The sequence below is a fragment of the Elgaria multicarinata genome, chromosome 3 (genome assembly GCF_023053635.1).
Source record: "Elgaria multicarinata webbii isolate HBS135686 ecotype San Diego chromosome 3, rElgMul1.1.pri, whole genome shotgun sequence".
Lineage (NCBI taxonomy): Eukaryota > Metazoa > Chordata > Lepidosauria > Squamata > Anguidae > Elgaria > Elgaria multicarinata.
In genome coordinates, this window is record NC_086173.1 from 123,919,517 (window position 1) to 123,934,604 (window position 15,088).

The 15,088-nt window shown below is 40.2% G+C and overlaps 1 protein-coding gene across 1 annotated transcript in view; it reads left to right on the forward strand.

The window, feature by feature from the left end:
- The window catches only part of LOC134395332 (protein SSUH2 homolog), a 30,911-nt gene extending 15,823 nt beyond the window's left edge, over window positions 1-15,088 (forward strand). Inside the window, exons 8-12 of the mRNA XM_063121491.1 lie at window positions 5,262-5,354; window positions 7,409-7,514; window positions 8,522-8,629; window positions 9,779-9,868; window positions 14,108-15,088. Of these exons, the coding sequence (XP_062977561.1) occupies window positions 5,262-5,354; window positions 7,409-7,514; window positions 8,522-8,629; window positions 9,779-9,868; window positions 14,108-14,248 (538 nt within the window). The 3' untranslated portion in view covers window positions 14,249-15,088. The remainder of the gene's footprint in view (window positions 1-5,261; window positions 5,355-7,408; window positions 7,515-8,521; window positions 8,630-9,778; window positions 9,869-14,107) is intronic.

Consider the following 15,088-nt stretch of genomic DNA (forward strand, 5'->3'; position numbering starts at 1 on the left):
TGTTCCATCTAGCCAACTTTTAGCTAGTTTGTTAATCAGAATGTCATGTGGTACTTTGTCAAAAGCTTTGCTGAAGTCAAGATATATGACGTCCACAGCATTCCCATGGTCCACAAGGGAGGTTACCCTATCAAAAAATGAGATCAAATTAGTCTGACGGGATTTGTTCCTGACAAATCCATGTTGGCTTCTAGTAATCACTGCATTGATTTCAAGGTGTTTACAGATTGACTTCTTTATAATCTGCTCCAGAATTTTCCCAGGGATGGATGTCAGACTGACTGGTCTGTAGTTCCCAGGTTCCTCCTTTTTGCCCTTTTTGAAGATAGGGACAACGTTAGCCCTCCTCCAGTTCTCCGGTACCTCACCCGCCTTCCATGATTTTGCAAAGATAATAGGCAAAGGTTCTGAGAGTTCTTCCGCTAGCTCCTTCATTACTCTAGGATGCAGTTCATTGGGCTCTGGAGATTTGAACTCATTCAAGGAAATTAGGTGTTCTCTGACCATTTATTTATCAATCTCATACTGCAATCCTGCCCCCTCAACTTGTGCTTCACTTTTTCCATTAGGAAAAACTTCCTGACTTTTAGGCTCTCCCACACTTCCTCTAGTGTGGGAGAGCCCACAACCTCCCTAGGTAACTGATTCCAGTACAACAATGGAATCAGTTACCTAGGGAGGTTGTGGGCTCTCCCACACTAGAGGCCTTCAAGAGGCAGTTGGACAGCCATCTGTCGGGGATGGTTTAGGGTGGATTCCTGCATTGAGCAGGGGGTTGGACTCGATGGCCTTGTAGGTCCCTTCCAACTCTGCTGTTCTATGATTCTATGATTCTACATATAGATTGTGCCAATGCATGCATTAATACACTGCTACTTTTTCTCTAGTTACGCTAGCATAGTGGTTCAGGGATTGAGCCATATATCTCAGACCCTTATCTGCAATATGGGGATAAATATACTGAACTTAGTTATACAGTTGTAAGAATCAGAGTGTTCAAAATACTTGTTGCCAATCTCACAAAGTGTGATACAAAGGCAAGTATTCCGTAACAGATATTAACATGTATTTTGTATCCGTACAGAACGCAAAATATATTGCCAAGCATCACTCTTACTCACATAGCTTTTTTTTTTTTTTTAATAATTTTTATTCATTTTCAACACTATATAAACATAAATGAACATTTCCAAAATATAATTGAAACAAACACAATAAGAAAAAAAAATACATCAAATATCTGCTTCATACATATTGAATAATTGTTGAGTACAAATATCAAAAACTATTACATATGCCTTATCACACTACAACATTTTCATTCTTAACATAAAAGTGCACCCCCCACCTCGGGATCATTCTTGAGTCCAAAATCTAATCATTTCTTCTGATGGTGGTTTCCCACTTCCCTTAGTAAACACGAACACTAGGAACTGTTTCCAAATTCCTTCGAACTCATTTATTTTAGTTACGCCTTTTCTCCACTTAATATTGCATGTCAGTTTATCATTAATGGCTATGTCCCATACTACTTTATACCATTCCTCAATAGAATATTCCCCTTGGATCTTCCAGTTCCTAGCTATCATCAATCGTGCTGCAACCAACAAACTCGATATCAGCTCTATAGTTCCTTTTCCACACTTTATATCTTCAAATAGTGACAGCAATGCTATTTTTGGTGTTTGTTCTATTTTCATTCCCACTATTTCTTCAATTTCTGAGAACACCATCTTCCATAATCTTTGTACATATTTGCATTGCCACCACATATGTAAATACGTTCCTTTTTCCCCACATCCTCTCCAACAATTTGCTGAATGTTGATCACTTATCTTGTTCAATCTAACCGGGGTTAGGTACCACCTCCATAAAATTTTAAAATAATTCTCCTTTATTCTTACTGATAAACTTCTCAACACTCTTTGTTTCCATAGTCCCTCCCAGCTCTGTCGCCCTATTTGTATCTTCAAATCTGATTCCCAAATCATTTTCTCTGTATTCTCTCTAAACTCCTTCTCTAACAATATTTTATATATTTCACTCATTAATCCTTTTGAAACTATACTACCTCCTTTTCCTTTCTCCTTACTTACTACTAATTCTTCAAACCTCGTCATCTTTCTGCACATTCTATTATCTTTAATCCACTTTTTATTCCATTGTTCTAATTGACCATATTCTAGCCAAGATAGCTTCTTCTCCTTTAACAAATTTTCCATATCTTCTCTTGTTTTAATATCTCTTACCCAATCCTTTAATTTTATTTTATTTTTCTCTTTTAATATTTTACATAATCTACCCTTTAGATCCTCTGGGAAATTCTTTAACATTATTATCGGTGCTAAGGGAGAGTTGCTCGGAAGCAGCTTCCCTTTAAATTTGCTCCAAATTTCCCATTGAGTCCTCAGGAGTGGATTATCTATACTTCCAACCCATTTTTTTCCTCCATCTTTAAAAAAAACATTCTCCAAATTCATCTCTACCTTACTTATGATTTTTTCTTCCATCCAATATAAATCTCCTACTCCCATAATTGCTTCTACAACATGTCTTAATCTATTTGCTACGTAGTATAATTTTATGTTTGGGAGACCCATTCCCCCCTTTTTTTGGCTTAGGTACCAATTATTTTTATTCACTCTTGCTCTCTTTTCTCCATTACAATATTTATTAATAATATTTTGCCAACTTTTTATCTCGGTTTCTGATATTTTTATAGGTAGCATCCTAAATACAAAATTAATTTTAGCTAATATCTTCATTTTTATCAAAGCTATTCTCCCAAACCAAGGTAAATTTAATCTTTTATATTTCTCCAATTTCTCTAGTACCTCCTTCTTTAACCTCGTTAAATTTTCCCTTTCTAAATTCTCTAGATTTTTTGTAATTTTAATTCCCAAATATTTAATCTCATTCTTAACTTTCAATTCCATTCCCTTAAATTCCCAATCCTTTTCTTCCTTCTTAGTATAGTTAAACAACATCATCTCTGATTTAGACCAATTTATTTTTAACCCTGTAATTTCCTCAAATTCCCTCAACTGATATTTAATTCTTTCTAATTTTCTTAATGGATTCTTAATGGTCAATAAAGTATCATCCGCAAACATGTTTAGCTTTATCTCCCTTACCTCTCCAATTCCTTCTAATTCTTTATCCTCCCTTAGTGCCTTCGCCAAAACTTCCATAACCATTACAAAAAGGACCGGCGAGAGCGGACATCCTTGTCTTGTTCCTCTGGCTAGTCGTATCTTTTCAGTAAGTCCGTCATTTACCACCACTACCGCCGTATTTTGGGAATATAGCTGTTCTATTACATTTTTAAATTTATTTCCAAATCCCAATTTATCTATAATACTCTTTAGTGCCTGCCAGCTCACACAATCAAAAGCTTTAAAAATATCTAATGCCATAATACCTGCCTTAATATTTGCTTTTTTTATTACATTTATTACATTTAAAACTCTACCCACTAAATTATGCATATGTCTTCCTACCACAAACCCACATTGATCTGCCCCTATATATTCTGCCAAAAATTTATTTAATCGTTTGGCCATAATAGATGTAAAAATTTTAGCATCCTGATTTATTAAAGAAATAGGTCTATAAGAATCAGGATTAGTCAAATCTTTATCTGGTTTTGGGATCAGAATTATCACTGAATGTTCCCATGATTCAGGTATCTTCTCTCCTGATAATATCCTATTATAAAGTTCCATTAATTTTGGAACTAAACAATCCTTGAAGACCTTATAATATTCTGGACCCAAACCATCTGCTCCTGGTGATTTACCCACTTTTAACTTATCAATAACTTCTTCAACTTCTCTTTGAGTTATTACTGACTCCATTAACTCCTTATATTCTGATTTTATTTCCTTCTTTATAAACCTTCCAATATACTCCTCCACCTTCTCTTGTTGAATTTCTTTACCCTTGTACAATTCCTGATAAAATTCCTGAAAAATTTTTATTTTAGCTTTCATTGCATGACAATAATTCCCTCGGCTATCTTTCAACGTTTCTATCCCATTCCTCCCTTTTTCTTTTTGTGTGAGCTTGGCAAGCAACCTCGAGTTCTTATCACTGTTTTCAAAATATTCCCTTTTCATATACATTAAGTTCTTTTGAATCTCTTCTATATTTAAGTTTTCTAATTGTTTCTTCTTAGCTTGTATTTCCACTAATTTATATTTATCTTTACTTCGCCAATATCTTTCCTCCAAATTTTTAATTCCTATCTCTAACTTTTCCTGTTCTGCACGTTGTTGTCTTTTTAAACTACATGTTTCTCTAATACAGATTCCTCTTGCTACAGCCTTCATGGTGTCCCAAATGACTGACCCAGCTGTTCCTCCTTTTTCATTAATTTCCCATGACTCCGACAGTTCCTTCCGAATTTTATCTACTATTTTATTGTATTTCAATATCTTTGTGTTCAACTTCCATCTATATGCCTCTTTATAATCTTTCTTAACTGTAAATTCTAAACTTAACAAGGCATGATCGGTTACTTTTATTACCCCCATTTCCATTTTACAAATCCTCGTTGCAAAGTCTTTTGAAACAAATATATAATCTATCCTGGAGTATGTATGATGAACTGGGGAAAAGTATGAAAATCCAGGCCTATTCCCGTTAAGTAAGCGCCACGAATCTAAATAATCATTTTCTTTTACTAATTTATTCAATATAGTCATATTGTTCCTCTTTTCAGCATTAGTGGGATTACTCACATAGCTAAATGAAGGCTATAGTGTAGGGCTGAGAAACTTGTAACCCTCCAAATAGTTTGGCCTACACCTCCCTCAGGCCTAGCCAGAGGAACAAACACTGAGGGATGATGGGAGACTATGTTGCCTAGGCCTAATGTAAACATTAGCCAAAACATCTGGAGGGCCACAAGTTGCCCACCCTTACTGTAGTGCTGTTCAGAAAATAAACTTGTAAACTTCAGTCTGTAGCCTTGTCTGCTGTATCATTAACTAGGGGTTGATGCAGAGCGTCTCAGGTTTGGCATTCGAAGAGGAGTTCAGCTACTGCTGAGCTGAAAGTTCTCTGTGGATAATTTAAGGGAAGCAAGCTGAAAATGGCCGTTGTCGCTAAGGGAGATTTGTAAGCCGTTTATGGTGTGGGTGGGGTAGCTTTGGATTCTCTCTCTCTCTCTCTCTTCATGCCTTTTCATTCTGGGCAAATAAGATATGGTAGAATAATTCAGTGAAAAACTCTGCTGTTGTATTATCCTTTCTCCACAGCTGTTCTCATTGTTTTGGTCGGGGGCACGTAACGTGTAGCAAGTGTGGGGGGAAACGAAAATTGCTGACCTTCCTTCAGATGAAAGTTAAATGGTAAGTCTCAAAAACAAACCCCCTGCCCTAGTAGTGTTGGGTTTGTTGCACTTTGCTTTGTAAGTATAGCTGCCTGGGTCTGATCTTCAGCTTCACTGAAGATCATTTTTAGTTATATTGGTGGTAGGGAAGGGAACACAGCTGACCTTGATGAATTGAGGCCTCTTAACACTTTATGATTGTGTCTTAGAATGCAATCCCTGTTCAATGGCTGCTCTTCAGATGGAGGGCTCTGAGATCGGAGCCCTCCATCCATCCAAAGCCCTTCTGGCATGATCTAGGCAGGATTGGCGAAAACATGGAGGTGAAAACACCTTCTGTTCCCCTTTTAAGAACATTTATCTATTATTTATTTTATTTATTTACAACATTTGTATACCACTCCACATCTAAACAGATTCCAGAGTGGTCAACAATGAGGGATAAAATTATATAAAGATTAAAAAATTAGAATATGATATTAAAAATATTCTTTTTAAAAGCAGAGTGCCAATTAAACCATGTTTCTTTAACAAAGGAGACTTGGTTGAACAGCAGGTTGTTAAACTATGGAATTCTCTACCACAATATGTAGTGATGGCTACCAATTTGGATGGCTTTAAAAGGGGGTTGGTTAAATTCCTGGAGGAAAACGCTATCAATGGCTACTAGTCCTGATAGCTATGTGCTATACACCAGTTGCTGGGGAACACGAGCGGGAGGGTGCTGTTGCACCTGTGTCCTGATTGTGGCTCCTGGTCAACAGCTGGTTGGACACTGAATGAACAGAATGCTGAACTAGATGGACCCTTGGTCTGATCCAGCATGGCTCCTCTTTTGTTCCTGGAAAAGAGCTGTTTTCAGGAGGCACGAAACAACACAGTGTTTATTTACAGCTAGATGAGCCTTTTAGCCCATTTAGCTGGCTTACATTTTGGTAAGTGGGACAGGAGATGGAGAGGCTCTTGGATTGAATGGGTCCTTGCCTCTTTTCTCCCCTCCCCACCCACCAGCATGCTCTTTTTCCAGATGTTCCCATCTTCTGAGGTCACTGTTATGACGTGGAAAGAGCTTTCCACAGCAGCAGTGGGGAAGAGAGATCCTCTTCTGCACTTATAGGTCTGTCCATGGGTATGGAAGAGGAGATCCTCAGCATCCCACGGTAGCCCAAATGCTGTCTACGGACCATAGGATAGCTCTGCCCATATAGGAAAGGAATATAGTTTACAGACATTAAATTGTTCAGATGCTGCGAGTTCATGATTTATGGACAGCCTTTAAAAAAGGCACAGTCCTCTCATATGTCTGCAGTGCAGCTGATACCACATCAGAGGCTAAAAAGGGGAATGACTCCATGATGGAATTACAGCTAACATATAAACATTAGATATCAGAAGGAATGTAAGCCCATATCTCAGAAAGGAACATTTTGAAAGGTCCTGGTTTGAGACAGCTGTTGATTTGCTGTGAAACTATGGGCTCCATCACACCAGTATTTTATCGCACTCTCGTCATGCCTGTTTTGCTGTTTTGCAGCATGGTACTCACAGGCATGACATCATGCCTGTCATGCAGACATCCTGTCTCTTCCCCTCCCTTTTTCATGTTTTCCTAGAGTGGGGAAAGTCTGGTTTATTTCTTCCATGCAGGATTACAGTGTCCTTCCGCCCCTGTGTTTTGCTGTCCTCATGCTATGTCCTTTGTTGGGGGCATGTGCTTTGAAGGGAGGTCTTGCTGATAAAAGAGGAGGGTGGGGTGGTTCTCCTCCTCCAACACACCATGTCGAAAAAATGCCCTTGTGCTGATTCAGTTGACCGACAAGAACCATTGAAATGGAGGGGGAGGGAGAAGGGGCGGAGGGGGGCTGGACAGAGTGGGAGAGCAAAGAAGCAAAAGGAGATTTCACCCGTACAATGGCAATACTACAAACACATGTGAAGGAGACCATTAGCTTGACCCACTAATGAAACGGAGGTGGAAATTGTGGAGGCAAACCAGGAAAAAAAAGTAGGTGTGATGGAGCCCTAAGATATGCAACTAGTAGTCATTACAAAATATGTATTTTGCCTTCGTAGGGAGAACAACATTTTTGAACATGTGATGGATCATGGATTTGGATTTCCTATTAAACTCTTCAAAACAGTTAATGGACAAATAATGTTACTTGATGATCAGCCTAAGGTAATGAAGCACTTCCAACAAAGGAATACAGGAATTAAATGGAACTAACTAAAATATTTACAGATATTTTTTACCTCCAGATTACAGATGTAGTTGAGGACTTGTGAATAAAGTGTCATAAAACTATACTGTTCCTAACTCTTTTGCTTTTGGGTAGTGGGGGAGGAAAGAACTGTCCACCGTACTCATTGATGTCTTCTTCCACTGATAACTGCCCTAGCTACCATAAATTTTGTAAAGATTGGGTGCAGTAGAAATGTAATAATATATTCTTTTGTTGTAAATAATAATAATGATGATAATAATAATAATAATAATAATAGAGACTTTTAGCAGAAGTACTTGGTGGCTTACATTCAGAATATATAACAATACTGCTATTTTAGACATAGTTCGGTGCCTATAGAATTTCCACAGAAATTTCTATCTTGTTTTAGCCATTTTTTTTTTTTTTGGTACTATGTGGGGATTAAGCTCATAACCATTTCAAGGTGGAGAAAAATATTGCAGGTTTTGAAGTATAAATTTATCCCAAATTCTAAAAGTGCAGAGTCACTAATTGAATATCAAACAATTGCAGATGCTGGCCTATAAACATCAAATATTTACAGAATTGGGTAATTCATGCATGTAGAAAAGCAGCATTAGAAAACAGCTGGAAGTAAAAAAAAAACACCATTAGGATAAGGTACTAAGGCGATACACCAAGTCATTTTTCTAATGGTTTCAAATTCACTTGGTTGATCCTTCAGAACATTTGTTTTGTAAGTTTCTTCAGTGTCTTCACAGTGAACTTACTCTTCCTTTTGATAGTTTTCACTTAATGTGAACCCAGGTAGATTGGCATATAACTTGACATTACTAACCGTGGCTTCCTTTCCATTTATTTGTGTGTTCGGCTGTGGTTTGTGTCTGCATAATGTCGATACATAATTATGAGCCCACCTTTGTTGGTTGGTCTGGACTTCAGTTTCTATTTGTGTCTCCTAATGTTTATATTTTCATAGGTATCTCCAGTGGTAGGTTTCCCTGAAAGAACCATAAATCAAGTATCCCGGGATGCGGTTGAACAACACCAAGCTCAGTTTTCATCTGTAACTTGCATCCCAGGGCAGGTGAGTGTAGTGTTGAGTGTTAGAGCTTTATCACACCAGCATTATACTGTGCAATCACTGCGAATTGCGTGCAAAGGACTCTGAAGTTTTCCAGTTTATAATCTGCTTTGACTGTGAAGTACTCCCATGCATCCTGCTTTAATTGTGCTTCAAAGGCAAAAGACCCACCCTATTTTGGTACTACTTTTGGAGCGAATCATTTCTTTTTTTCCAAGCAGCCACTAGGGGCACAGGAGCAGGATTTGATAAGTTTAAAGAAAAATTAAACAAATGCTTACATCTGTGTAAGTTTTAAAGATAAAGACATCAAAAATGGCACAGTAATCGATATTAAGAAGAGCTTTAAGCATACCAAATTTGAATCGGATTGGGTCATCTGTTAATTTTTTTTTTATTTTTTACATTTCCCCCTTAAAAACCCATTTCCTGGTATGCAAAGGATCTTGGGAGTACTGCTCGATTGTACATGCATAGCCTATAGCGCTCATTGAAGCTCTTCCTGGTCAAACTGTGTTTTAGGGCTCAGCTGTGGTTTGTTATCTACATAGTATAGATACAGGCCTTAGCTAGACCTACCGGTCTAGCAGGACGGAGGGCTGGAGATCTCGCAATATTTTTATCATGAGATCTCCCCCTCTGTTCACAGCGGCTTAACAACAATTTCTGGCCAAATTGTGCATATTGTGATACAAGTGTGAAATCTGATATGGTGGTATTTATGACCATGTAGATTAAAATGAGATATAGGGGCATCTTGGGAAATCATCATAGCGGCCGCCATCTTGAAAAATGGCGGCCAAAATCCAGTTTTTGCACAATAACTCTGTTATTTGTAATCTCGCAGAAAAGATGTCTCAATACAAAATGAAAGAGCATAAAATTTGCTACAAAAAAGTCATTAACAATCTTTTCATAGGAGCAACCCTCGTTGAGATATAAAGGTTTTTTTCCTACCCGTTTGTCTGAGAAGTCAACAAGATGCACTATCTCACCCTCCTTCCAATCTTGCACATTGTGTTGCAAGCCTGAAACTTTCAGAGTCCTGGGATTTCGCCCCATTTAGCTATGGCCTATGTCACCAGCCAACCCTTATCCATTGGCCTTGATTTCCCTTTTCTCTTCTGTATTCTAAAGTGTATGTTTTTATAGGTATATCCAGGACATGATTTCCCTGGTAGTGCCACCTGGAATGTTGCTGAAAAACCTGAATTTCCATCCATCAGCTGGATGCTGAGGCAGGTGAGTGCAGTGGAAATCAACAAAACACTCGTGCCAAAGTTGCTTGTCTACAGTGCCAGTGAGTGTCCAGGGAGTTCTATTCTCTTTTGTGAGATAAGGAATGTTACAAAAGTGAGGGAAAGAAGGAAAGGAAAGGAAAGGAAAGGAAAGGAACCTCTCGTGCAAGCACTGAGTCATTACTGACCCTTGGAGGGACACCAGCTTTCACTGACGTTTTCTTGGCAGGCCTTATAGCGGGGTGGTTTGCCGTTGCCTTCCCCGGCTGTTTTTACCTTTCCCCCAGCTAACTGGGTACTCATTTTACCGACCTCGGGAGGATGGAAGGCTGAGTCGACCCGAGCCGGCTGCCTGAAACCAGCTTCCGCTAGGATCGAACTCAGGCCGTGGGGAGAGTTTCAGCTGCAGAAACTGCTCCAGGAAAAAAGTGGAGAGCAAAGCTCTGGTGTTTTAAATCTTTATTTTTATTCTTAAATGAATTCTTGTGCACAAGTACATCGATGAATTCATTTGAGAATAAAAATAAAGATTTAAAACACCAGAGCTTTGCTCTCCACTTTTTTCCTCGAGATAAGGAATGTGCCATGTGCCATTTCCCTTTAATATCTGTCTGTCTCTCTGTTATATTTATATCTTGCCTTCTTTCTGCAAGAAAACAACAACCCTGTGAGGTAGGTTAGGCTGAGAGTCAGGGACTGGCCCAAAGTCACCCAGTGAAATTCGTGGCTGAGTGGGAGCTAGAACCTGGATCTCCCAAGTCCCAGTCCAATACGCTATGCCACACTGGCTCTCACATGCATATAGCCCTGCCTCTACCATAGAATGTAATGGTACACTTCCTGCATGTACTAGTCTCTATGAGATTGGAGTCGTTGTATTATTGCCACTTGCCAGCTAAAATAGGCCTGAGCTGGATGAGGGGGTCGGAAGGAGACAATCTTGCGATTTTATGATCGCGAGATTGTCGCCCTCGTCTACATGCAGCGCGAGATTTCCAGGAGGGAAAAGGACATTGCATCTGCCATTTTATTTGTTTTTGTAAGGGAAACGGAGTGCTCATGCTCAAAACTGTAAGTTGTTTTTGTAGAGGAAGCCCGAGTCAATCAGGTCTTCCCAAGGGTTCCCTCGGGGTGCCTCCCCCAACCCCCCGTCCTACGGGACCGGTATAACCTTGGAATAAAGGCACACAAACACTCAGAATAACCAAGATAAAAGTTTAATGTGGAAACACAAGTACTAAATAAGAACTTGGTTGGTAGCAGCTACAAACATAACAGTAAAAAGGAGAATACTGAGAAGCAGAAGGGGAAAAGAAATGAGGTAGATACAAATTAGGCAGAACCACCCACAAATCCATCAAAAAGGGAACAGGCAGCCTCTCCGCTAAATCCCCCCCTTCTCCCGGTCAACAGTGACCAAACTTGCTTTTGGAAAACCAGCCTCTACAAAACAACAACACTCTCACTCGCTCTCAGCTCCCGGGCTGGGCAGCGGCAGACGTCCATGCCTCCAGGCTGAAGACCTGGCCCAACTTAATCCAATCAGCCTTTTTATCCCTCTCTCCCATAATGAGGGTACTTGATCTTTCTTCTCACACAAAGCCCAATTAGCCCAGGCAGGAGATAGCCCCCAGGTGCGAAGCCTCTGCCTGACCTCGGGAAGTTTAACTCCCACCTTTTCCCACATACCAAAGCTGGGTCCTGGCGCCGGTTGAACCATAAACAAGCTGGCCAGATTCCTCCCATAAACATATCAAACTATTCCCTATCTATCCGTCACCACTATGGTTTACTGCCTGACAGGAAGACATGGTTTACTACCTACAGGAAAACAGATCTAACTCAGAAACAAATGTAATTCAGAACTCTACTGCATTTTATAACCCCCCAGTCCTTCACAGTTTTTTTTTAAAAAAATAATTTTCCCGCACCCCCCACCCCACTCCCGATGGGCACAGAGCTCCTGAGGAACTCTGTGCCCAGCTCCACAAGGTTACTCACGAGGTGCCGGGACAAACTGTGATGCCCGCTCACACGTTCCATGGTCTCGGGATCATCCTGAGACCACGGAAAAAGCGGGGTAGAAGTGTAGGACAAGATCCAGGGGAAAGGAAGGGATCATCCTTCCCTGTTCCCAGGATCCCCTGTGCGTTATGTGGATGCACAGGGACGATCCCGGGACGATCCACGGGATATTACCCCATCTAGCTATGCCCATAGTAAGCTAATGTGTAAGACTGCTAACTGTCTAGGTTAGGGTTAAAAAATCCATGGCTCAGGACACAAGCGAGGTGGTTCTGCAAGTTCAGATTGCAAAGAAGGCTGTTGCTGGGGAATGTAACTGATTAGGTTCAGGTGCTGATGGAGAGGCCAAAAGCAGATTCTAGAGGCAGCTGAAGGTAAAGGTCCCAGAGGCTTAGTAAGAAATAGGGAGCAAGGAGCAATGGAGGAAGAAAAAAAGAAATGAAGGGCACAATTAACTTTCACTATTTGGCTGCTTTATACGCACACACACACCAGAATTGTCATGACCCAAACGTCTATTATGGAAGTGAATAGCTGATAAGGGATATTCTGTGTTTGGTGCCAACCCCATATGTGCATGTGATAAACTCTTAAAGAAATGGTTTAGGCTCTCTCAGAAAGCAGGGGGGGAAAAGAAGAAAAAGAAAAAGAATTTCAGCTGGGCCTTAAACAAAAGATAGCTGGCTCATAATGGAGGCTGATGCTTTCCTGATATAGAGTTGTAGAGTCAATTAGTGTTTCCAAACAAAACTTGCCTGTCTGTTGTTCAGCTTCACACACAGAACTCCTTGTCTTCTCCTCTTTCCACCACCCTTCTCCTTCTGTGTCTGGTCCATTTTATATTTTTCCCTTTGTGGCTTGGGCTTATTAACTGCCCAGCTCCTTTGGAAAAGCCGCAGTTGCATTCAGGTGGAGTAGCCAGGCTAGCCATGTGCTAGAAACTTGGCTACAATTCTGTTTGGATTCATATTTAGTTGTTAACAACAAAGAGTCTTGTAGCATTTTAAAGACTAACATTTTTTTTTCTGGCATAAGCTTTCATAGACACTGTCATCAGTTGAAGTGGACAATATCCACAAAAGGTTATGTCAAAATAAATGGTCTAGTCTTTAAGGTGCCACTAGGCTCTCTGTTATTTTTGCTGAAACTGACTAACACTGCTGCCCTGCTGGAAAATATTTAAGTGGATAACCCCTGTTGAGATAAAAACGTCTTATCCTAAATCAGCAGGAATATATACACATGATTGTGGGGACGGAGATTGTAAGCAATGAGGTCAGAGGGAAATTAGGCAAATGGCATGCAAAAAGTGTGGAGTGATAATTATGTTAAAGGTATGTAAAAACTTTCCATGAAAGTTCACAAGCAGTATTGATGATAATGAAAATAATTTGGCCTTGGTAAGCTAATTAATACACATGGGCCTTAGCTAGACCTACCTGCTATCCCATGATGGAGGAGGGAAGATCTCGCGTTGTGTTTAATGCGAGATCCCTCCTCTGTCTACACGTGATATGCGACAACCTCAGCAGGAGAGGCGTTGTGTCCGCCATTTTTTATTTTTTAAAAGACCAGCAGCGCACAAACGCTCGTGCGCTAAAGGTAAGTCCTTTTAAAAATTTAAATTATTTCCCCGCTCCCCTACCCCCAATGTGCGGCTCCTTGTGAGGAATCGCGCGGAGCTGGCTCAACCTGTGTCACCTGGCCACACGTTCTGCGGTCTTGGGCTGAGCCCGGGACCGTGGAAAAACCGGAGCCAAATGGGAGAGCTATATCCCGGGGCAAGGGAGGGATGATCCTTCCCTGAACATGTGGACGCACAGGGACCACCCCGGGGTTCGCCCCGGGATAAAGCCCTGTCTAGCTATGGCCATGGTGTGATAATAACCCCTCACCCTGATTCTGGCCACACATGATAGAACTGAATTTCTTGATGGATTGTAGAATGGCCACTTGAAGGTCAGTAGCTATATATACTAAGAGGTTGGAATGTTACCCCACTGCATTTCTGAATATTGCCATTTCAGATGTCAAAACACTTGTGATCCTGATGCTTTGATACATTGGACCATGCTTCCTATGTAACAATGGAATTGAGCCTTAGTTGGCTTTGTTGACCTTGTAGGTCTGGAAGAAAAATGAATTCAGGCTAGAACGTTTCTGTAAATAATTCCTTGCTGATTTAAGAACTTAAAGTATCTTCCTTGTCTTTTTACAGAGACAAACAGTTGAACTGATATATCTTACTAGGGTGGAATATGAATGGCATGGGAAATTCTACTCCTTTTACGTTTATGGAAATGAGCACAAGGTGTACGCAGCGGATTATCCTAAGAAGTGTTGCTGCACTATCCTGTGATTTATGGACCATTCCAACCACCGTCTCTTGATTAGAGCTTTTTGATTATTGTTGTCCCCCCCGCTGACTCAATTGCTTATAAGAACTGTGCAGGTTGATGTCCCTTTTTTAAAAGGACATAAAGCTTTATTGTATTTGCCAATCAGGTAATAAAATTCCAGGTTTGCAGACTGAAAATGTGCTGTAACAATGTACACCTGAGACACTGATTACTAATGCACTATTTAACATGTAAAATAACAACTTTAAAAGTTTAACAAGTAGGACCAGCAAAAAATTATTTGCAGTTGTATCCTTACCTCCTAACAGGAGTGCTCCTGCTTTTGGTAATAGCCAGATATACTGTAAGTTGTAGGGAACTCAAGGAGGGCATCCCTGTGCCCCCTGACTTGTTTTTCTTTTCCAACTGAGACTCAGGGCTCATCTACACCAAGCAGGATATTCCACTATGAAAGTGGTATGAAAGCGGTATACAAAAGGCAGGAGCCACACTACTGTTTTATTGAAGTGCACTGACAACTATTGGGGCCCATTGACATATACCGCTTTCATACCGCTTTCATTGTGTTATATCCTGCTTGGTGTAGATGTGTCATGGGCCCCAACAGTTGCCAGTGCACTTCAATACCACTGTAAAGCAGTATATTCCCTTTCTGTGGAACTCCCTGCCGCTGGAGGACAGGCAGGTACCAACATTGTGTTCTTTTTGGCACCTGCTGAAGAATCTTTATTTCCAGAAGCCTTCCCAGATTGACCACCTGCAGTTGGTTTCAATATGTTTTCTTTAATCTTTATATGTTTTAATATGATATTTTATCCTTTCTGTTTTTATTGTTCACT